Raw genomic sequence first — 23,729 nt, 5'->3', positions numbered from 1 at the left:
ACCGACTCCAACTATAAAGAGGATGAGACACATCTTCCTCTGAACGTCCTCAAAACCAGCAAACAAGCCACCCAGAAAACCACCGAAGAAATGTGTCCAGGAGGCCTGGGTGCATCCCAGCCTCCCCTGCTGAGGAAGCAGGGGAGATGAGCACCCAAGGCCATCTCTCAACCACAATGTGGAGGGCTGGCAGGTTCCTGCTCGCCCCCACCACGCAGGCATGGCGGGCAGAGGTTTGACGAGCAGCTCCAGTGCCGCAAGGCTGCTGGGATCCTCCGTCCCCGGGCAGCACGGGCAGGGGGGGCAAGAGGCAGCCAAACTTTTAACGGTAAATGTGAAATGTTTCTACTAAAACAGAACCTCCGCCCAGCGGGTATCGAACGCCCCAGCTGTGCATAAGGAGCCCTTCGCCCCCGGGGAGCGTGTTTCAGGCCAGCCCGGACACATGGGATCACAAGTCATCGTTTGTGCCAGGGTGGTAATTAAGAGCATTGAGTCAAATTCCTGACCTTGGCCACAGCTGCCCGTGGGCTGCGGCTGCGAGGGAGCCACGGTGCCCACAGCAGCCCAGCATCTCAGAAATGTCACCTCCGGCCGAGAGCCCTCCCCTGACCGCCCACCAGCACCCAGCGAGCGCGTGGGCATCTCCCGCGGCCTCGCCACAAACACAGGACATGGGTCTCCAGCCGGGATGTTCTGGCATCTTTCCCCAGCGTGGCATTCAGCAAGCTAAAATTATGTCCCTGCCACCTACACCCTGGCTTGTCCTGCTGCGGGGGGAGGCGGGGGGCTGCGGGGCATGGCTTGGGCACGACGTGGGAGATGAAAAGCTCTGAAAGCCTGGACAGGCAGGAGCACAGGCAGAGCCCTGCCCGTTCCTGCTTGCCCACCTGCCTTGGGGAGGGACGGAGGAGGCGATGCCCCCCCTCCCCGTGCCCCTTGGGGACCCGCCGGATGGTCAGAGGCAGCTGATGCTGCGCCGCTGCCCAGCGGGCACCGTGCGGTCCTGCCTGCAAGGCAAGGCAGGGCCAGGCAGGGCAAGGCCAGGCAGGGCAAGGCAAGGCAAGGCAAGGCAGGGCGTGCACGGCGAATGGCAGGGCTGGGGCTGCCTGAGCGCAGAGCGACCCAGACGGGGCCCCCTCGGCTTCCCGGCCAAGGCAGGACGGAGCAGCCCAGCTGCTTGGGCTTGGCTTCTCCTTGCATGGCAGCTGGGGGGGAGAGCCAAGCACGGGGAGAGACAGGGAGTGTGTGCGTGCACGGGGGGCTGCAAACACCCTCCCCGCCCGGTTTCCTTTGGCTAGGAGGGGGAAAAAAAAAAAAAAAAAAAGAAATAAGGAATTAGTAATTAGAAGGTGAAATCAGGACATAAAAGAAGCAGAAAATCATCTCAAAGGGTGCTTTTCTTTTTAAAGGTTTCACCAAGATTTTTGCTTTTCCCCAGGGTGTCCTTTGCAAATCAGGCCTCACTGCAAAGGCTATTGGATATGACTCTGACGTCAGCAGGGAAAAGGTCCCCAGACTCTCATTAGAAAGGGGAAGAAAAAAAAAAAAAACCCCTCTATCCTTTTTTTTTTTCCCTCCCCTGACCAGTTTAACCTTTTCAGAACAATAAACAGGCTGGTTACAGGACGAAACCAAACAAGCAAAACGGCTGCGGGCTCTGCGTCCCGGGGATGAGGGAAGGTGTGTGGTGGGCAAATGCCAGGGGCTTGAGCTGGCACTGTGGCCAGGCAGCCCCCGTGCTCCCTATCCTGCCCAGCTCAGCACCCAGGGGCTCAGCAGTCCCGTGCCCATGCACAGGGTTGTTTTTAACCCTTTGCTAGTCTGGAAACAAGCTCATTACGCTCCCTGAGCCAGTGTGGGCATCAAAAAGGGGTCCTGCGATGATGTGGGATGCAGGGGAGGCTGCCGTGGATGGGCAGCAGGAACAACCAGCGGTACCCAAAGGCAGCAATGAGTTTTGTTTCTGGCTCCGCTGCCGACACAGCCCGCGGTGCTATGCAAACCAGCGAGCGGGATGAAACGCTGCTCTGCCTCTCCCCAGCACCCGTTCCCCAAACGTGCAGTACCAAACCAGTTTACTGTAACCCCGTCTTGCTGAAGGGGGCACACGGGTGAAGTGCCGTGGCAGGGGGTCCCCAGCAGGTCCCCAACTGCCCCTTGCAGACCTCGCAGCCCTTTTGGAAGATGCTTGGATGTCAAGTTCCGCACCATCCTTGCACACGGGTGCCGTATAGACATAGTGTATGGTTACCAGCAGCCACACGCACTGGAAAGGGAGCAGCTCCTCATTGCAAAAGTAAAACATCAGTGTTTGGAGCCGTGGGTGCCATTTCAGGGAAGAACAGAGGTGTGAAAGAGGCCCTAAGGGGCGGCCAGGCTAGATCAAGAAGGGTCCTAGCCACAGAGATTGTGCCCAAGTCTCTGGAAAATAAGAAATTTAACTTTTAAGATGGTGAAGGGTCACACCTAAAGGAAACAGGCTTTTCCAAATTATAAAAACGAGGTTTGTCAGCGTGCAGCACATGGGTCAGTGCTGATGGAGCCTGGCCTGCGAAACTTGGGATGGGCAGTAACCCAAAGGGAACATCTGCTCATCGCATGGTATTTTGGGACCGATTTTCCCAGCTTGGGATGGGCAGGTCTCGACGAGCAGATCTGGCAGGGCTGCTCATGAGAACTGGGCTGCTGCCCTCCCGCAGGAAGCGGAGGACAAATCTCTCCAAGGTGGGAAAAAGACGCTACAAGTGGCAGATCCGGCTGACGGAAGAGGGAGGACCAAAGGGCTGGGCAGCTTCTCCCCGCTCCATCAGCCACCCCTGCAGGACCCCACCACTCCTCACCCACCCCCCCCCCCCCCCGGCCGGGCTTGTTCTCCTGGGGGACGCTGTGCAAGTCCCCTCTCCTCTTTCCGGGCACCCTTTTGCCCTGAGCAGACCCTTTCCCTTGGCCCTGTCCCATTCCCCACGCTGCCCATGCAATAAGAACACAACTTCCCACCTGACGTGGTGGGACTCTGCTTTAAACCCCCCCTGCACATCCCAAAGCCACAGCACACCCATCGCGTAAGCTCTCCTATCCCACTCAAGGACCTTCTCCATGTCACACTACAGGGATGCACAGCACTTCTCCCCGCTGCGGATGCCAGACCCATGCCGGCGCTAGATACCAGTTGCCCCAGCTCAGCTGCACCAGCAAGCAAGAGGACGAGAGGTTTGGCCAGATCTCCACCCAGCCATGTCCCTCCAGGGTGGAGAGGAAGGAAGCAAAAGAGGCCGCTCGCTCCCGGCCGCCTGGCCCCGAGCTTGGCTTGCCTGCGCAGGGGTGTGTGTGCAAACAGGGCTCTTCCCTCTCGCTTTTCCTTTCCATTTTGCACTTCGCCGTCCAGGGCAGCGAACGTGGAGCCTGTCAGCCCAGAAAGCTGGGACTGCTTTCCCATCGCTCCCCCGTCATTAGCACCGTCACGTCCGTCCTGTGGCGCTGCCACCCACGCTCAGGCTGAAGCCTCAGCCCTTCCCTGAGGTTTGACGGGGGTGCGCTGGGCTGGATGAGCTTTCGGATGGGCTGCAGGGACTTTTCTGGGACAGACAGATGATAATCCCTTTGCAACAGGGCTAACACCTCTTTAGGTCACGTCCTGGACATTTTCTCAGCTGCCACTGAACATAGAAGGAGGTGGAGCTCATCCGCAGCAGACAGAGAAAGCAGTGCTGTTATTTTTGGGATTAGGATGCAATCTCCTCCAGTTGCCTTCCCCTGACCCTGCTGCAGTCCCTCCTGGCCCGGCCACGGCTCAGGACCTCCTCAAACCCCACGGGTTTGTCTAAAAGCATCAAAAGGTGCTGAACCTTGTCAAAGGAAGGGGACAGGAAACAACGGGGGGGTTCCCGGCTCCTATCGCCTGTCCGATCTCCAGCCTGCACCTTTGCTCACCTCGGCTTCCCCTGAGCTCCATTCCTCCCTTTCAGTTCCCCGCCCCGGCTAAGCCCCCAGCCCAGCAAGGCCAGCCCAACTCGGCCCTCACCTTGATTTTACCCCGACCAGGCTCACGGGGGGATGCCCACCCGCCAGCACCAAAAGGAGCTTTGTGCTGCACGGGATAATCCTGGGGGGGGGTGGGGGGTGATAAAGATCTCCTCATCCCCATGGAAATTGAGCCATGTTCCTCACATACCTCCGCTAATTCAATTTTACACTGTGTGAATAGACCTGCCAAACCTTTATTATTCTTTCTTCTTGAGAAGTTTGCAGCAGAGGGGTACGGCGGGTGGAGGGGAAGGTGGGGGGCACGAGGGAGGGGTGGGTTCCCTCCTGCCTCTCCTGAGCCTGATCTCTGCAATAAATGGTCATGCTTGGTGCTCTTCAGGCATGTTTCATTACTCTCCTTTCAAAACACGAGGCTGAGGATGGAGGGGAATGGAAGTCTGAGGCGAATATGTAATTGCTTAGAAATCCCTGGGGCAGGAGGCAGTGGATTCTGGATTTAGGCGAGTCTAAGGGAGAAAAGCACCTGGAGAGCATCCTCGGCAGTTAATGCTAACATAGCTTAGCCTGGCCTGGACCACAGCTTGTCCCACTCTTAGTCTACACTCCTGAGATGCCCCAGGCAGGACTCTCAGCCCCCCTACACCCCCTGCGCAGGTCTAAGCTCTATCCCCTGCCAGGACCTCCCCCCCGCAGCACATCTCGGTCCTGCCGGCACTGCTGCAGCCTTGCCAGCACCCATCCAGGGTCACACATCAGCATCGTCACGCCTGGTCACCCCACCACCTCCCATCCAGGGCAGGGCAGGGCAGGGGGGACACTCAGGGCTTTGGCACACACCACTGCTGCGAGTGCTGGTTCCGTGGCAGGGACCTGGATCAGTGCGCAACGCTCGGGAGCCATAAAAACGCTACAAAAAGTCCTCAGGATGTTCTATAGCCGCTTGTGGTTTGCAATAGCATCTGCAGGTAAATCGCTCTGTAAAACCCTCATCGATCGTGCAACGTCTTCCACACCACAGGGATGGGTTGCAACCCCAAAGCAGGGGTGCAAGAGAGGCAAAGAGGTGCCTCTGAACAGGGGTCATCTTTTAAGGTCCTTTCATGAGAAGGCCCATTCAGAGGACACACACAGGGAGACCACCAGCTCAGAGTCACTCGGTCTGCCAGGAGATTTCCTGGGTGGGCAAACACTTGCACAAGCAAATGGGTTTTCACCGGAATCTTGGTCTGCTGGAGCCCTAGGTCTGGTCCAGCACCCACAGGTGATACTGGAAAGCAGATGCAAGGTGTGGCCTGTTGAGCCATCAGAATTGGAAATCTAAGCCTCTGATTGCAGCTTTCCTCCTCACAGGTCCCTCAGACGTGGTCTCCTGCACATGGCGCAGGACGCACAAGGCGGCAGGGCATTGTCTAGAAGGAAGATGAGGTACTCAGTTTCCAAAGGGAATCTCATTTTGAGCCCTTTCTCTCAGAAATTTATCCCAAATGGAACATGGATTAATGAGTTCTGTAGGCAACCAAATGCAACTGTTCAACTGGAGTTGGGAAAAAAAAGGGAACCGAGACACACAAATTACAGGACATTTTGACGAAGCTACTAGTGAGGGTGTGCAAACCTCCTCGAGTTCCCAGTCTTTGGAGATGAGAGGCAGGAGGGGGGTGAAACTAGGAAACTAATATGTAAATACAGTTGTTAGATATAAACACACAGAATATATGGAATTCAGTATTGTTTGCAAGATTCAAAAAAAAACTACATGGAAAAACTGGTAAGGTCCAGCATGCACAAAAAGGCTAAACTTGAGGGCATTTTTAATTTAATTATTTTACGTGTTATTGAAGCTTTGATGTATCTTATACCTCCGAATGGCAGGACCTACACTAAGTAGCTGTAATATTTGCAGCCAAACTGGCCACTTGAAATGCAAATTAACAACATCTTCAAGTCTGATTCAACTTTCACATTCAATAACTTGGGTTTTTCCCCTTCTCTCTGCCCTTTTTTTTCTAATTTTGTTGTGAGATTACCCACTAGTTTTCTTTTAAACCTTAAATTACTCTTATGCATTCCCTACATTAGTTCTACACTGAAGCTATTTGTTTGGGATTAGTTATACTTACCTAACTCGAGGGGTGCTGGGAGGATTACTGGGAGTTTGCAAAGGGCTCTGGCGGTGGAAAGCACTATCTAAATGCTAAGTATTACGAAGTCAGATGAGCTATTTACTGATCCCCATAGGTAATACCCCCCCTCCAAATTGGACACAGAAATTGAAAGAGCAGAATCCTTTTTTTTTTTTTTGCAGAGACAAATAGCGGCAGAAGGCCAAGGCAAGGTCCACAAATAAAAGAAATCCTAAAACATCACTTAAGGTCAAAAAGGGGCTGGGTTTATTCCCGGTATGAATAAGCACCAAGCAAGTGGCAGGCCCAGAGCACGGGCAGGGAGGCTGCAGGAGGCAAACCCACACCTTGCGGGATCTCCCCCCCAGCCTTTCGCAGCCCTTCCCCACCATCCATCACACGAACCAAACACCCAAACAGCTCGTCTGGCAACAACTTGCAGCCTGGCTCTTAAACAGAGAGGTAGACCGGGTTCCTCTTCTTTACAAAGATGAATTTTACTGATGCAACGTGACCTTTTGCTGGGCAATGGTATTTGATTGTTTCACCTTACAGTAGCACCTCGAGGTCCCAAGAGAGATCAAAGCCTTGCTGGGAGAGATTTTATACACACACATATGAGCAGACAACTCTTGCTTCAAATACTATCACCATCGTAGTCCCACATCAGCTCTGTACAAACACAGATTGCAAAAATCCCCCACCCAAATCAACCCAGGTCTTCACAAATTCACCATGACTGTATTTATCGAGGTGGGAGAGTTAATGTGAGCATGGTGCCTTCCCCAGTGCAGACGCCGCACCCCACACCTAGAGCTGAATCCCTCCCAGACACAGCTGGGACAATCCAGACAGAGATGGAGAAATGAGGGAGAGGGGTGTGGGGATGAGGAGAAAACTGGTTGTCTGTAGACACAGCAGCTTTTTGGGAAAGTTTTGAGAAGAGCTTTGAGCAAAGATGATGAGGGGATGGGGATAGTGCAAGGATCCTTGTTTAAAAGCCTGTATAGAGACAGTAAAATTTAAAGTGCTGAGAAGAAACTCAAGAGATTTTCAAGAGGTCAACAGCAAAGCCAAGAAGTGATGGACCAGTGCTTTAGGGTTGAATACTGGCCCCAAGCCTTCCCCCTCCCAGGTTGTCAGCTCCTGGCACGGGCAGAGAGGGAACAGGCACCCGAACTCTGCCAGTGAGAGCCACGACACCAAGATAGCCCCTCATCACAGGGCTGAACGGAGGATAAGGACAGACCATTTGGTTTCTTCCTTCATCTTCCTACAGTGATTGTTCCCACTGTGCCAGCATTTGTTCATCAAGTTGGATGAAGAGGTCATGAATCACCGACATCCTGCAGTTGGTGTGGCTGAGGCAATTTTGGTGTTGGCTTGCCTGCCAGTGTGAACAAAGAGCTAGAACTGCCTCATCGGGGAAGCATTTAGATCCATTGAAAATTATTTCCCTATAATGTTTTCTTCTCCAGGTATATAGGTTGGCCTAACAAGAGATATTGCCTCCCCTAACAAACCACATCTCACTAAGTACTTCTCCAAAGCGGAATTCAGCAGGAAAAAGAGAGCACAAGCACCAAGAGTACATCCTCACAAACACAGCCTCCACCCCATGGCTGGACACTGCCACCGGGATGGGAAAACCTCGTCCACAACTGACGGAAAGAGAGGAGACGGCATCCTCCCGCCCCCGCGCTTCACCCACCGGGGACTAACTCATCTATATTGTTCTTTTCCCCAGCCAAAACTATTCCATGAATTTGACCTTAGCTTTTGTAATAGTTTGGGGGTGACAAACATGGCATTCTTGACCTAGCTAATGTTTGTGAAAAAAACAAATGAAAAAAGAAATAAATAAGCAAACACCCAGCCGCAGACTACGCTCAGTTTTGCTGTGGTTGACATTTACAGCCTACAGTAGCTGTGGTGAGGATGACAAACCGGGGTGGCCAGCGGCGCTGCCAGGGCTGTGGGGCCAGCGAGGGGCTGGGTAGGCACCCACCCCAGCCTACAGCATCGCTGCAAACACTAACAGGCTCTTTTCCTGGAATGGACACCTTGGCTCTCTGGGTCATCACAGTGGTGGGACATGCTTGCCTAAAAATTATTATGGAAAGGTACAGGGTTAATTTGTGGGCATAATGACTCGGTTCAGTCTTTAATTCCCCCGGCAGAGCTGAAGTCCTGCTTGCCCGGTCTGCCTGGCTTCCTACCTGACCTCGGGCTGGTCCCTCCATCCACCTCCATCTGCTCAGACCGTGGGCAAGGCGCTGCCCCAACACACCCCATGCCTGCTGCAACGGGGCTGTCACCCCAGCGGGGACCATCAGCCCCTAACAGACCCACAACACTGGGTGGAGGACTCCGGGGAAGTGCTCTCTTTATTTATGAATCAAGACAAGCTTCCTAATTGGGAAAAGAAAAACTCTTGCTGGAGATCGGCTCCTCAAGACGCATTTTCCTGATTGCTCCTAAGAGCAGAGAGAAGGGGTATGCTCCTCGCTTTCTCTGCAGGCTTTAAGAGCACACAGAAAAGCGTTTGGGAGATAATTTGGTGGTCACAGAGGACTGGGTTTTATTCCTGAATTGAAAACTGGCTATTAAACATCATTTAAAGAACAAAATAAAAATAAAACAGCAATTTCTTTTTTTACTCTCTCCCTATCATTATCATTAACCTTCTATCTGCATAATATCTCTCTGCCAAGGATCTTCAACTGAGTAATAAAATTTTAGTACTTAAACCTTATCAGTGCTCTGAGTAGGGAAGGGAGTATTCTTCTCACTTCAGAGAGAGGGAAACCAAGGCACAAAGAACTGAAATGACCCGCTCAAAGTCACACTGAAAATTATTAGTCGAGCCAGGAATAGATTTCCCGAGCCCTGAACCCCAGGAGGCAGCGTGCCCACAGGTACGCCGCTCTTACAGGCCAATTAGCTTTTATGGAAACGTTTAAGGAAACATTTCCTTTCACAGACTCTGCCTGCTAATTTACTCCCAAGCTTTGTCATCCGTGAGCCAGAGTGTCTTAGTTTTAAGCTGTCGCAGAGCAACTCAGCCCCTTCCCTTGCTTGAGACAAATGCGCTTTTACCAAGTAAAGATATCTGACAACACAGAGCACCCCGCTACACGCTTGTTAAAAAAGGGCTGGCAGAGGTTTTTCTGTGGCTTCCTGCCTACTAATTAAGTCTCATTGCAGAGACTTCGTCAAAGAAGGCGTCTTCGCACAGAGACCCAACCATGGGGACTGCCGGGGCTCTGGGCAAGGAGGCACGCTTTGCTTTCCAGCACGCTGCTCCGGCTAGGTCTGCTCGGCTCGGTGGGGCAGAGCTGATTTTTCACCTAAACCCTCAGCTCCCTACGTCCTGCCTTCGCGGGAGCCAGGGGGGAAAGGCGGGCAGGGGAAGAAGAGAGAAGGGCAGAAAGGATGGGAGCGGGCGAGCACCGCGCAGGAGAAAATCAGACCCTTGTTTGCTTTCCATCTCTCTACGCTGAGAAACAGTTAATAGGTTGCAAGGTTTCCACCCTTCCAGGACGGAGCCTTTTCCTCCCCTTTCGAGTGCCCCCTGCCTTCCTCCTCCAGCGACTGGGAAGCTGTGACTGCTCTACACCGCTGACACCTCGGCTGCTCTGGAAACCCATGAACTGTTTGAGAAAGGTCAGCTGGCAGCCGCTGCATCCCTTCTCCTGCCTTCCCAGCCTGGACGGCCTCGGGCAGTGCAGGAGCCCCCTCTGTAGGCAAAGAACCCACATTTACCAGCATCCCCTGCTTCTCCACACGCTTTTTCCACAACGCTCCCTCTTCGTCCACCCCAACCCAAGCCCCCGCCGTGGGGCCGGAGGGAGAGCGGGGCTCCGTGCCAGCCGGGGATCGGGTCTCTGCTCCACCGCTCGTTAATAGCTGGCCCCGCTACATGCAACGCGAACCGAGGCTGGACATCCAGCAGGACAGCAGATTTGCCATCAAAACAGCCGATGTCTTGCCAGCTTGCTGTTGGCAAAATAAAACAAGCACGCCTCTGTACGGCTCTGGGCTTTGGTACGTCTCCTAGGTCCACAGCTGCCCTCTCTCCAACCTCTCCAAAGCAGTCACCTACTTTTCTCTGGTCTCTTGCCAAATCCGAGCTCCCCAGGGCTGCGGGAGCACTCTGCCAGCCCGTGTCACGGGGGCTTTGGCGCACTCCCTCGCCGTACGACAAAAGGAAACCACGTGCCCCCGCTGCTCCTTCTCCATCCTCTCTCCTGCACCTCCTCACCCCAGCACTGCGCATCATCCAGGTGAGCCTCTCCAGCATTGCCGCAGCTCCCCCAAACCTCAGCCTTAAACCCAGCTCTGGTTCAAAATGACCCCATTTGGTCTGTTAAAAATGCTGCAAAATCCACCCACCCCCCCCGGGCACTTGCTGGGGCCAGCAGTGAGTTCAGGGCAGATGAACACCAGACTGGAAGGAGCTGAGGCAGAAGTACTGCCTGGATGCAAACGAGCCCTGTCCTTCCCAAAGAGGAGTCTGTCTAGGGGTGGGAGGTTAGCAGCTGAGTCAAGGGCTTCTGGCAGTTATCAGCCACTACTCCTACGAACCGGTTTGACCACAGCTTCTAAGCAAATGTGTGAATTCACCCGTGTTTACTGCTCTGTCCTCACCAGTTACAGTGCCTCCTCCTTGGAGATGCTCAGCCTGTGTTCACCATGTCCTTTTTGATACGGCCAGCCCTTCCACAGCCCTCCCGCTCAGCCACGCACCCAGCGTATTTGCCAGCAGCTTCGTAAGGCTTTGCTAACCCAGAGCAAGAACCCCCCGCTCTGCACGGTCTCCAGCTAGAAGAAACGTATACTCTTACCCACTCCCAGCCCCCTTCGCGTGGAGCCCCAAGACGTGCTATCGCTCATGCAGACGCGCGCCCCATGAAAAATGTAGGGGGGCAGAGTTAGGAAGGAGGATGATGAAGATCTAAAGCCAATTTGTAGGCACCCTGAAATAACTTGATTGCTCTAGCGTCCCGGGAGCACTTCTGTCTGAGACGTAACATTACTCATTTTCATTTGGAGAAGTTTCAGCATGTAACGAAAATATCTCAGGCTCAGTAATGAGGCAAGAAATCGTGCTTACGTAGCTGAGCAAGTAACATCACTCAACTTCCCTGTCCTTGTGGTAGAAGAAAAATGATTGGAGAATAAATTAATCCTAATAAATGTAGGATTCTGATGAGGCATACATAACCAGCAGTGCGTCTGCAGGATGAGCAATTGATGAAGTCATTGCTTCAAAGGTGCCTTGATGCAATTAGTCACTTGTAAAACATGCAGCAGAGGAGAAAATCCCGCTCCTTTTGTTAAGGAGCATGAAAACGCTCTGTGCATCGGAGTGATTTATGGGTTACAGTGCAGTAAAATTAGAGTGTGGGGCAATTAGGGTCGTTCTCTCAGAGATGAAAGGCTGGGGGGAGATGAGTGAAAGGATGGACAGGATGCAGAAGGGCCAGGTGAAGGCAAAATGCCAACGCCACATTTCTGTGCTGTTGGTATTTAACAGAGATTATTTCCCCTTTGCACAAATCATTGCGGGGGGGGGGAAAGTGGACTTCACATGTAAAACTGGTGCCACTGAAGATGAATCAAGTCATTAATCACCAGCATGAGTATCCGTAATTAGAGCTGCCACGAGTCACAGGAGCAAGAGTCAAAGGCTCTAACAGGATTATGGACAAAGCTGGATTGTTTTATGACTAATATTAGCAGATAAAGGGAAGCTATCACGTGCTTGAGGAGGTCGGCTGATGAGCGCGGGAGGCAGGGAGGAAGGCATTTCCCATCCCCAACCCTGCTGCCCAGCCTCGGTGCCCACTGCACCATCTGCCCACCCCCATACGTGCAGAGAAGAGGGCAGAGGTTTGCCCAGCACCCTCCTTGCGGGGCACCGCGGGGGCAGAGGACCCTCCCCACATGCACCTCAGCACCCAGGGTGCAGGATCAGCCCACAGCTGAGAGCCCAAGGGAACTGGCTGACCCGGCCGTGCCGCAGCGGGGTCGGTCCTGGTGCAGCTCGGCGTGTTCCCGACGAACGCACCAGCTGTTTGCAGCTGGAGGAGGCAGGCAGATGCTGAGCAGGCGACCCTTACGGTGCACAGCTGGGGCGAGCAGGGAGTGCCTGTCCAGCTACGCGCCTCCCGCCTTGCCCAGACGAACTAGGCAGCTTTCCCGCGTTCCCACCCCCCCTCATCGCAGCCACCTCTCTGGCTCACACGCTCCCTTCTCCAGCCCCGTTCCCAACAAGCCCCAGCATGTCTCTCCGCAGCCGCCTGCTTTTGGGACAGGAGGGAGCAGGGAGACTGGGAGCCAAAAGTCCTCCCAGCCCCCCCGGGAGGGGAACACGCAGCCTCTCTCCAGGTCCAGGGGCCTCAGCGCCCAATTTTAAGCAGCTATTGCTGCTTCTCTGAGCTCATTCTTGAGGACTGGAAAAGATCTGGGAGCTTTCAAAGAAAGCTCTTTAGCTTAATTAAGGAGACAACAGTCTTGTGCCTTTGTCCCCAGAAAGCAGGGTGCTGAGATGGCACTGCGCTGCTGGACACCATCCTGGGGGCCTCTGGCAGAAGCAGCTCCATCAGCCGCAGGGCTGTGGGAAGACCCCGGGGTGAAGTCAGGATGCTGAGGGGGAATAGTCCCCATGGCCACTGCACATTGTCCAGGCAGGGTCCAGCGTGCCCCAGGGCACCCAGATGGGACGGCCATTCCCCAGCCGCTTGAGCTGTGCCCCAGGACGAAGCAGAACTGGTGGTGGCTTTTAGCTATTGCTCCTGCTCGCCTCGGCTCCTGGCAGGATGGACACGTACGCCTGGGTTTGACACTCTCTCCATCTACCAAGACAGCATTCAGGTGGTCTAGAAGAACTGGAAATTGAGATCTGAAAATAACCTGAAGCCAACTGTGAACTTCTGAGGCTTGAGAGAAGACATTCCAGTAAATATTAACTGTATGTGAATTTACACCACCTGCTCTTAACTGGCTCTTCTGATTTAAAGTCCACACACAATTTTTGGGCATTACTGCCGAGTGCCTCAATTTCCCAGGCTGCACAGTGAAGTTGGTGAGATTTATCCATTTCCACGGACGACAGCAAAGGATAAAGGAAAGCCAAGTATCCTCTGTGACTGTGTACAAGCTTTCCGCTCACAGCACAGCCATGCTGCTAGCACCTGCGCTCCTGTCTTCAGTGTCCTCATGAGTGTGCACGCATCCGAGTGTGCCACAGCCGGGGAGATGGCGTGGGGTCCCTCAGCCGCACCTCCGCACTGACTCCACCGTCACTCCGGGCAGTGTTCAGGGTCAGCACCAGAGAAACAAAGAGTGAGCCTCATTAAAGCCAGCAAATTGACCTAGCTGCGTAGGACCATGGGTCTCTCTGGATTTGAAATTCAGGTCTTCTCAATGGGGGTAATGCTCGGATTGGTGAGGCCAGTTCCAAGGACAGCCCACCCAAGGATGGCAGAATGACTACAGGAGCTGGGCTACTATGTAGGAAGAGCCATTGCCAGGCTCCCAGCTCCAGCGAGGTATTTCCTATCCCATTGTCACCTTATTTCAGCAGGGTGAGTCATCAGACCATCACAAAAAACCTCAGGATCTTGCTTCAGTAGTTGTGATCAGAAACTTCCTTTATTAACTTAATGACCATCCCCTATCCATCATCTCACTGTTAATAAAAAGAAACGTGGACTGGAAGGAGCGCTGCAGACCGGCGCCTGGAGCCAGGCTCGTATCAGCAGAACTCGCGTCTGGCAGCCCTGCAGAGCTGCTCCTGGACATAGCACACAGGAACGGGAGCAGGCATTACCCCCCCCAAGCAAACAGCCTCCAGCATAAACGTGGTGGGTTCCCCTTCTCCAGCATCCCTAATCAGTACAGCTCTGAAACACTCATTTGGCCACAGGGACAAGCTCATCTCACTGGCTCTGACTGGACCGACATGACATCCTTCCTCAAGTACATCTCTCACACAGGAGAGATGAAAGCACGCACTTAAATGCTCACTGATCTAAATGATCCCCTCTGAGATTTATCAACCCCTTCCCCACAACTGGCATGACATGGACTAGCAAGGAGGAAGAGCCTCCTTGGTCCAAATGACACCAGTTCAAAAAAAAAAAATGAAGCTTTTTCTGTCCCAGAGTTCCTGGAGACAGATGAAAAAAGATGTTCGTTCTGCAAACAAGCTCCAGCGGCAGGTCAGCACCGCCCACCCCACCCTCTGGCAAATGAAAGGTCATGGTCCTGTTCTCTGGAAGAGCAGGATTACAGGGGTAGAAAGAGTTCAGAAACAGTTGCCCCCAGCAAAGACCAAGTCAACACGATGCTGAGATAAGATCGCTCCCTGACCCCACCACGCAGGCCCCATCAGTGGGAACCCAGCAGGGGAACGCTGCAGAATATCCAACTCCATCCCCCATAACCCAAACTAGCCACAGCAGTATTTCCTATTATGTCTCCATAACCTAATCTGACCCCCTCTAGGGTCTCCAGATTAATATCTGAGAAAGCCCACAAGTCCAATCACCCAATTACAGGGAGGAAAGGTTTATCCTATCTAAACAGCATGAAATATAACATAGATCCAGCTGCCCCCTCCCTCCTAAGAGCCAGATCTCAATCCCCAGCAAGCTGAACAAACTGGGAAGGGGTCACAGGGGAGATGGGGAGGGTCTCTCCCTGCTCTTGTATCATATGAAACCTGCAGGAGGAGCAGATATTTTAATTGACAAATCCCCTGACTCGAGGTTTAATCCCTCTCCATTTTTGCTTAACTTCCCTCACACCAAAGCAACATGGGGAACAGATGACGTGCCCCACCTCGAGCCACTGCCCAACAAGTGACGCCTCTATTACCATGGTGAACAGGCAGGCAAGGGACGATGGTCCTCGGGACACACAACCCAGCTTGAGAGATGCAGAGACGAAAGGCTGGTACCACCATGTGCCATCTTACACAGACCGTGTTAGAACAGCATGGGTTAGAGCAACCTTGATACTGGCAGGGCAGAGAAGGCAACGGGCAGGATCACAGCTCAGAACGATGGCAACGTCCCCACAGTACCTCCAGCACCGGGGTTGAGAGGTTTCGAACAGGACAGAATAGGCTGTCCGAAAAGCAGCCTTGTGCCTCCTTGGATTCCTTTCCTATCCTTCTTTCCTTCCAGAGAAGCGTGGAGGGATGTCGTCTAACTTTTTGGATTGTATTTCGGCCACCTGACAAAGCTGAACGCATGGGAAACCTCAACAGCAGCCAGAGGACTGGAAAGCAGATTCCCCATTCCCATTCAGGATCTCATCTCAGGCTGTGGCTAGAATGAGAGGAACAAGAAAAATCTCCAGGAAGATCCTCACCTGGCAGGGACCCCCAGTCTGGGCATCATTCAGAGCCCATCCAAACAGAAGACCCATGTGCTTTGCTCAGCAAGCATGTCCCAGTTTCCTCCCAGAGCAGGGCTGCGTTGCATCCACGGGCACCCCACAGCCTAAATTTTCCAAGTAGCTCAGGGCTGCATTGCCAAGCACCAGCTATGCAAACACAGACTAAGCTTCCCTCCAAATTCCAGCCACAATTTATTGATTAGAAAAGCCTGTCTAGTCAATAAAGGCTCCTATGAAAAGGTTCCACTGAACAGCACTCACATGCCATGATCCGTCAGGCTGTGTTAGCAGCCTTCGCTTTTGATGCTTTCTGACAAGATGGATTTGTGGCCTTGACTTTTCCAGATCAGGAGAAACTTAATCCTAGAGGATAAAATTACAGACCAGTAAAAAAAAACAACAAAAAAACCAACCCTCCATGGCTGGCCTCATTAACTGCCATTTAAGAAGTTCAGAGCCTTCTCAGCTAGAAGGGAACATCTACAGCTGTCCTTTGCCTCGAGGGAGAGAGAGCTCTGAACAGCCAGCACAAAGCCCTTGGCAAACACCGTGCTCTCAAAGCCCATGACATGCTCATGGCACCATCCCGGCTGCTCTGTCCTCTGCAGTCAGCCGGGAACGGGCCGACGGTCCCAGCTCTCCCCCTAGGAAGTGATTTGGGAGAAAGCAAAGATAATGCCCAGTTCTGTCCAAAAGGTGTCTGGGCAGATAAAAATAACAAACCTGGAACAACCATATGGAAATGTGAATTAATGAAATATTTCAGCAACTGACTCAATCCTGAGAGCTGAGAACCCTCCACCTCCCTTCTGCTTTCCAGGATACAAAAATGACACTGGTAGGTGGAAATAACTACAGCTGTCCCAGTGGGAGAGAAATCAGTGCTTCAGTGAGCAAAATGGCCAAAATTAAGCACTTGCTTGGTGCTATTACACAACACATCCCAGGAAGCAGCTTCCAAAAACTTGACCTTCTCTTCAAAGGCTTCTTTTTGAATCATCTTTCCTTCTGCTAACAAGTGAAGTGGATTCAGCACTCAAGAAGGGTACTCTGGGTGTTGAAAACATCTCTACCCACGTGCCAGCTACTGGAGAGGCAGCAGCAACGCCAGCTTCCACACAGCAGCCCGGTTCTGCCCAGGCTCCCGGCGCACAGGCGTTCGCAGATGAAGCTCTGCTGCATTTCCATCTGCAGCACGTAAGCGAGCTAGTCCTCGCTGAGTGGTATTTGTGATCAGCCAAACGTCTGCCCCCCAAGAAACCAGCTGAGATGCACCAGGCAGATCACCAAGGAACGAGCAGATAGAGACAACCAAGCAGTGAGTATAAGACTGGCAATGGTGGGTCACCAGCTCCTGACCACCATCAGATCCTCCTCTACTCAAGTAGGTGTTCAAAGACCTCTTCTAACATGAGTCAAACACACAGATGCCCCCTGAAAGAGCTGCCTACCGCTCCCAGGCTGAGCAGTAGCCTTCCTGACCACCAGCATCACCACGCCAAGAGCGGCGGTCTGGTGTCATGGATAGGGAGAGCAGAAGAACCACTCTCCTGAAACCAACAAAGACTGTGGTCTCTTTTCCAAGTCTCAGTTTGGATACGTCCCCTGGGCCAACTTAAAAATCAGCTACAAAAATGGCACCCACATTAATATAGGTGCCATAGCTCACTCTACAGAGAGTGCTTTGCCTCCGCAGGGCTTTACAGAGGTAGTCAATACTGTCACCCACGCTCAAGATCATTATCGTCTTTAACAACAACTGGTTTAAACACTAACGCTTTTAACATCCTCCACACTTTGCTGGCATGAATTAAAACTCTGGATGTTCACATATTTGCCCAACTCCTGGCTGGGCCTCAAGCCCCTACAGCTTCCCAAGGGTAGTGCCACCTCCTGCTATCCTCTCTGGTGCCCAGCCTGTTTGGAAGTCAGGACTCTGAAGATGATTTTAAGGCATGTAACAGGAGTGCCTCTCCGGTTGTATGGAGAGTGTGCTGGCTTCTTCCTGACAGGCACAGTATTTGTTCTGGCCAGATAGGCTGGAAGAGGAGGGGAAAAAAAACCCCTATCACTGTTTTTCACATGACAGTGGCAGCACAGCTTGCACACAAGAGGGTGTACTGGAAGTGACGGTTGCCATAGCTATATCTATGCAGCCCTGGCCATCCAGACACGTCAGAGCGATGCTCTACAGAACACAGTTAAGAAGTTATAAATAAGATACTCTCAAGCCTCAAATCGGAGCACAACTTGCAAGTGTACAAACCACTAAGCCTTCTGGTTTGACCTCTTTCACTTTCTTTTATAGACATGATGCGTATTCAAAGACTCCTCTGCAGAACAGCATTGCTCCAGAGAAGCCTGTAAGGCCGGCGCAGTGCCGTGTACAGGTTTTACATAACCATAATCTCAACTTCTGTACATCATTCTGCCCGGTCTATTCCCCAGAAACCCTCCCCAGCTTACCTGCCAGCTCTTCTCCATGCCACAGTCCTGTATGGAGAGGGCCCTGGAATACCAAAGGACTCTGACCAAGCTGCCAAAAGCTGATTCTCCTGCTCTGAAGTCTACATGATCCCCAACAAACTCATTCAGCAGGCTGCATTTCTATTCTCCTTTTTTCCAAGGATTACAAGCCGTTCTGGATGAGGGCTACCTCTTCTTACAAACGTGATCACTGCTCAGCCAAAGAGACCAGAGAGCAGCCAGGATCCCTTGATGTCCTGAGAAATAATAAAGCTTGGGAGTCTCTGCTCAGACCTCACTGTCCTTCTGGGACATGGCATCTCCTGACCAACAGCAGCACCGCTGTATAAAAGCAAATGAGCTGTGTACTGTTTTGTCGTATACTTATTCAGCTAATACCCCACAACATCCCCAACTACGTTGACCCAGCTGTCGACACACACTGAGCTGTAGAAACCGTACCACAGAAGAGGGAGGAAACCACAATGTAAGAGCCTATGCAGAACAGGACAGAAGATGATGGGCTGGGAGAAAGGTAGAGCCCCACAACCCTTTCGTGATCTGCTAGCAGCAGCACAGAACAAGCAGCACATTGTGGCAACGTCGCGTTCGCACTGTCACCCTCAACCACAGTGACAGCAAGTGGAGCTTCATTTCTCTGCGTCTTCCCAGTTCTACCCACTTTGATACTGAAGCACAAGCAGGAGGAGATACCTCCACGCTTAAGGAGCACAGCTACTGCACGGGGAATGCCTGGGAGCTGCAGCGTAGTTCAGTGGTCAGCACATGGGTCCTGACAGAGGAGCGAGCACAGGGGACAAAGCTGGAGGGGTGCAGGTCCTGGATCCCCCTCTGCCCACGGAAGTGAGTACTGTTCGATGCTGAGGGTCTTCTGCTGAGGTTAGTTCACTACCCAGCTCTTGTGACCTCGGGGAAGGCATTTTATCTCTGTGTCTTCATTTTTTCCTCCATCTGCACAGCAAGGGAGAGCCCGTTCCCACCTCAGAGCGTGCAACATCTGACTGATGAGCAAAGTGCTTCAAGATCCTCCCTCACTGCTCACGTGCTCAAACCACCAGCTCCCCAGGCCTCCTCACCGTCCCTTGCGCTGGCACGTGGTGGCCACCCGAGCCCCCCACAGACGTGTGTTCAGAGACCCAGCAGCAAACAGAGACGGACAGGGGGGAAATAAAACTTCACCAGGGAGAGGAACAGCAAGAAACAGACCGAGGCGCTCCCAGAACTACAAAGCATCACAGCAGAGACATGGCCACCACCCCAGAGCTACGCAGCCCCCTGCCAAGTCCACAGACCCCAGTCCATCACATGACAAAAGCCCAGTCCCTCATCCTCCCCCAGCCACCCCCAGGCCTGCTGTGTGCATGCTACAAACACAAAGAACTTTTTTTATTTTTTAAACCTTGCATTTTGCACACTCACAGCAGCCGCCCCAATCCACAGCAGCCCCCAGGTTGGCCCGACCTCCTAGGTGGGCCCCAGAGATGGTCCAGGTGGTGTTAAACCAGGCACAGGTCTGCCTGTCCCCAGCAGAGGATTATCACTCTTCATCTTCCAGATGAAGCCTTCCACCTCAGCACCTCATCTCCTAACCCTAAAATCAGGTCAAGGAGCCTTCTGTCCTTCTACCCACCATGGGCTGGAAGAGGCAGCGCTCGCCACGCAGGACCGTCTCAGGCGGTGGGGCTCAGCTTGTCCAGGGGACCTTCTAAGCCAGGGCCACCACAGCAAGCAACAGCGATACCCCAGGTCCCCTTTCTGGCATGGGGTGGGGGGAACGACACAGCCTGGCTACGGCAACCAGAACTGAGACATAAAAAGCACTTTACACTGTGGTCATGTTATCCCCTCGTCCCTCCCCCTCATCCCCTTTGGAGCTTCTTAACTTCAGAAACCTTCCTCCAGAGGAGTGTTGGAGTGACAGAAAACATTTTCCAAGCCTAATATCAGTTCCAGATGTTCACAGCCATTTCAGTTTGTACCTCACCCTGTAAAACACATTTCTCCCTCTTCCTCTCTCAAGCGCAGCGCCTGCTTCATCCATGACATAATGCGCTGGCGGGCTCGGCCGCGCACACACACACGCTTGCGCCCTCTTCGAGAGCCCCATGTTCAAACAAAGAGCATCACTCAACTACAAAGCTGTCGCACACATGGAGTTATGAGTAATTTCCACAAGTTTTAATAAACAGGTTGGGATGTAATTGCTCTCCATCTTCTCTGCTGGCTCCCGAGCGGAGAGCCACTAGCTCCTCGCACATTGGTGTTGAAAGCGTAGTTTGTTTCGCACACAAGTTCGCCTCCTATTAGCCTCAGATGGTCCAAGGGCTGTGTTTTTCTAAGCACCAGTAATAAGCCTCTTTAAAAACCACGTACAACCAGGGGCAGCCGACCCACGCGAGCTCCCGGCTCCCTCTGCCCCGTCCCGCAGCATCGCCAGCCCACGCGGAGCCCGGCAGGGAGCGGAGGGTACGCACGTTAAACCAGCCTCAAAACTCCTTCCTGACTCTGCTCCAAGAATAGGAACAAATAGTTTCTGGTTCAAGTGAAAGGCTTCGCCTTCCAGCTGCAAAGCATGGGGGAGGCCAAGGAGTTTTGCAAAGGTGAGAGACTGAAGGCTTTTGGGGGGCAGGAGGGGAGCAGAAGGCAGGGTAGGCAGGTACCACCTAGTTTGCCATGGGGCTGAAGAGCAGGTTGGCACAGCTCTAGCCACAGCCAGTGGCAGGAATCCCAATAAGAAATGGCTGCAATTAAACAAACAAAAAACCCTGGTCAAGCACAAATAACCCAGATGCTTGAATTCAAGAGATCCAAGGGATGAATGACAGCAACCTCAAGAGTCCTCAAACCTTACAGGATCCTCCTAGTCCGGCACTGCCATGCTCTGCAGATACCCGTGGTGCACCTCACAGCGACGGGAGCAACCTACTCCTACCTGCCAGCAGCCCTGAGACTGATGGGGAAGGAAGAACTGCCAATATCCACCAAAAGCCATCCAAATTTCATATCCCACGCCCTCCTCCCAAGGCTTCCTTCTTCTAGGGTTGACTTATTTTTTTTGTGGATGCCGCTCAGATGCAATGGAGATGTGCTGCAGCATGATGCGTGGGCGATGGTGGCGAGGGGATACCCATGGTAGGATTTTTGGCCGGGTGAAGCACAGTACCAAGCAAAGCCTTTAAGAGCTGTACCAGTCAGCATCTCTGCAAACCTACGCAAGGTATTTTCAAGAATCAAGTCATCTGGCATTAGGGGCCTGTAGGGTAAGAAAGGAATGAAGGCAGGAATGTTGTTTCGTTATAAACAACATTGAAAAAAAGGGAGAGATTTAGCATTGGCTTTTCTCTTTAATTGTTAATGGGGTCATTCTGTCCCAAATGGTCCCCCAGAGCAGGGAGAGGGGAGGGCAGCTCCCCACAATGAATTCAATTGCCTGTCAAACACATGGCAGTCATAAAAGGAAAATAATAATAATAATCTGTATTTCCTACGCTGGCTGCCAGGCAAAGATCCAGCCACTTCAAAGGAGAAACCCCACGTTTCCCCAGTCTGGCCTCACCTGACCGATGTGTGAGCAATCTGGAATCCCCATGCAAAACAAAGCCCCTCCTTTGGTGCCTTGTTTTCTTTCTCCATTACTGAAGGGTGACCCTCCAAGATAAAGAACAAGCCTTCTTCCACACCGGGAAACTAGAAACATAACCGAGGGGCCGTGGCCGCATCAGGTAGCTCTGGAAGTGGATGCTGACAAAGCGTAGGAGAAAGCGCCCGTGGGACAGGACTGGTGTATGAGCCAGGAACCAGAGCTCCTTCTCGCAGGGGTCTCCACAAACAGCTGGGGCCCCCCAGGATGTGGGGCTCTGGCTCTCTCCAGCAGGAAAAGTCCAGCTTTTGTAGCACAAAAAATTTGGATATGGTGGCAAGAGAGGCTGCAGAAGCAGAGTAGATGGGCCTGAGATAAACAGAGAGGGTGAAAATTTCCCTGGAGTGGTTTGCTCTGTGGTGGCTCATGGCAGCAGAGGGCTTGGCTCAGAGGGTCTTACAAATTAGCGAGGCAAAGAAAAAAGCCATCACCACAAGCTGAGAAAGCTTCCGAGCAAGACCTAAGGACTGCCTATGTGCAACTCCCGATCAGGCTCTGAATGATCTTCCCGAGATCACCTTCCCAACAGAAAAACATGGACAAGTGCCTTGCCAGGATGTCTGGGAAGGCCCTGCCAGGCTGCAGCGAGGTTCCCCCCTCCAACACCAGCCCCGTCCCCACCTTCAGTCTGGTCCCTTGTCCTTGCAGGCAGCCAGGACACGCACGCCTCACATAAGCCGACCGGGCTCCACCTTAAAGCAAACGAGGTTTCTAATCACCCAAGGCGGCTGTTGCAGAGCCTTGCTCCAATAATGGGTGGAAATCCTCTTCCTGCGTTTCCTTACCGGCAGGGCTGAAATTCGGTACTGCCAGTGTCTGGGGGAAGGGGCCCTTCGCACAAAGGTAAATCTCTGCTTTGGTCAACACCACTGCCTGCCCTGACACATCACCTGAGCTTTAACAAACTAATCCAAAATCCTCAACCACAAAGCAGTAGGAAGTTTTGCCTGGCTTTCCATGCAGCAGTAGCATCACTCAAGGTCTCAAGTGCTACTTACTGAAAACCACCATCGATTCGCCCAAATCAAACCCCTTCCTTCACACCCCTCCACCTTGCCCAGCAGCTCCTGGAGCATGGCTTGAATTGCTGACAAAGCTTTTGCAAGGCACAGAGCTCTTGGTCCCAGCTTGAGCTGGGAACAAAACTCCAACCCAGGGAAGTTTCAGGTTCCCCTGGCGATGTTTTGTACTGCTTAAAAGATCCCTCTACATATTGCAGGCTTCAAGTTACTTCGATAGGTGTGCAAGGCACCTTAAAGAGTCCTTTCAAAGGCTGGCGTGCAATGCAGAACTCACTGGAACGGACCAACAAAGCCCTTGAGTTGTTGAGTGCTGACCTTCCTCCCACACCCACCCTACAGCATTTCAGACCGATCAGATCAGTCGCTTCAGTCAGACGCTCCAACTCACAGCTCTCCTGCCCAAAAGAGGCAAATCATTTCCTTCTGCCATGCTGTATTTTTGTATTTCTCCTTCCCCTCAAATACTCGTGCCTGCAGAAGCCTTCAGAAACCTCTCCTGAATGGGGCTGTTTTGATACCTCACCTAACACCTTGGCTCTGTGCACCATTCTCCACAAAAGCAGCCTCTCCCCGCCAGGCGGGACGCAGGACACGTCACCGCGCACCCTCTGCGCCAACAGGAGCTCGCCCTCGGCAGCTGTACCCACCTGTGTAAAGGTCCGTGTCCGTGTACTCATCCACCTTCTTGTGCTGCAGGACGTAGTCAGACACCTTCGTCCCAATGGCAGGCTGCACGTCCAGCCACTCCAGAGACACCACAGTGCTGGAGGGCTCCACGCTGGGGGAGAGCCGCAGGCTGGGCAGGAGACAGGAAAGAAACCAAAGAAGACATCAGCTCCCTCTCTGGGGAGGAATCCACCTCTACAAGCAGCACAACCCCAGGCAGACCCACGAGGACAGGGGACACAAGGGGAAAGCGGGTAGGTGAGCACAGAAGAACTTCCAGGTGAAGTTCAGGTGGGTGCAGCCCATGCCCTTACCTCCCCCTGCTCCCCTAAGAGCCCACATCATGCAACTGCAATGGTGCAGCCCCAAGTATCCCATCTACAGGAATCTTCG

General features: G+C 52.9%; 1 protein-coding gene across 4 annotated transcripts in view; it reads right to left on the bottom strand.

Annotated features, from left to right (window-relative positions):
- Positions 1 to 23,729, bottom strand: part of ASTN2 (astrotactin 2) — a 357,282-nt gene that overhangs the window by 65,981 nt on the left and 267,572 nt on the right. For all 4 annotated transcript variants that reach the window (XM_075772822.1, XM_075772823.1, XM_075772825.1 and 1 more), the window contains one exon: positions 23,318 to 23,466. In XM_075772822.1, coding sequence (XP_075628937.1) covers positions 23,318 to 23,466 — 149 coding nt within the window. The remainder of the gene's footprint in view (positions 1 to 23,317; positions 23,467 to 23,729) is intronic.

This window comes from Balearica regulorum, chromosome 20, assembly GCF_011004875.1.
Source record: "Balearica regulorum gibbericeps isolate bBalReg1 chromosome 20, bBalReg1.pri, whole genome shotgun sequence".
Classification (NCBI taxonomy): Eukaryota; Metazoa; Chordata; class Aves; order Gruiformes; family Gruidae; genus Balearica; species Balearica regulorum.
The sequence above is the reverse complement of the archived record's forward strand: the minus strand, read 5'-3'. Positions and strand labels throughout refer to the sequence as shown.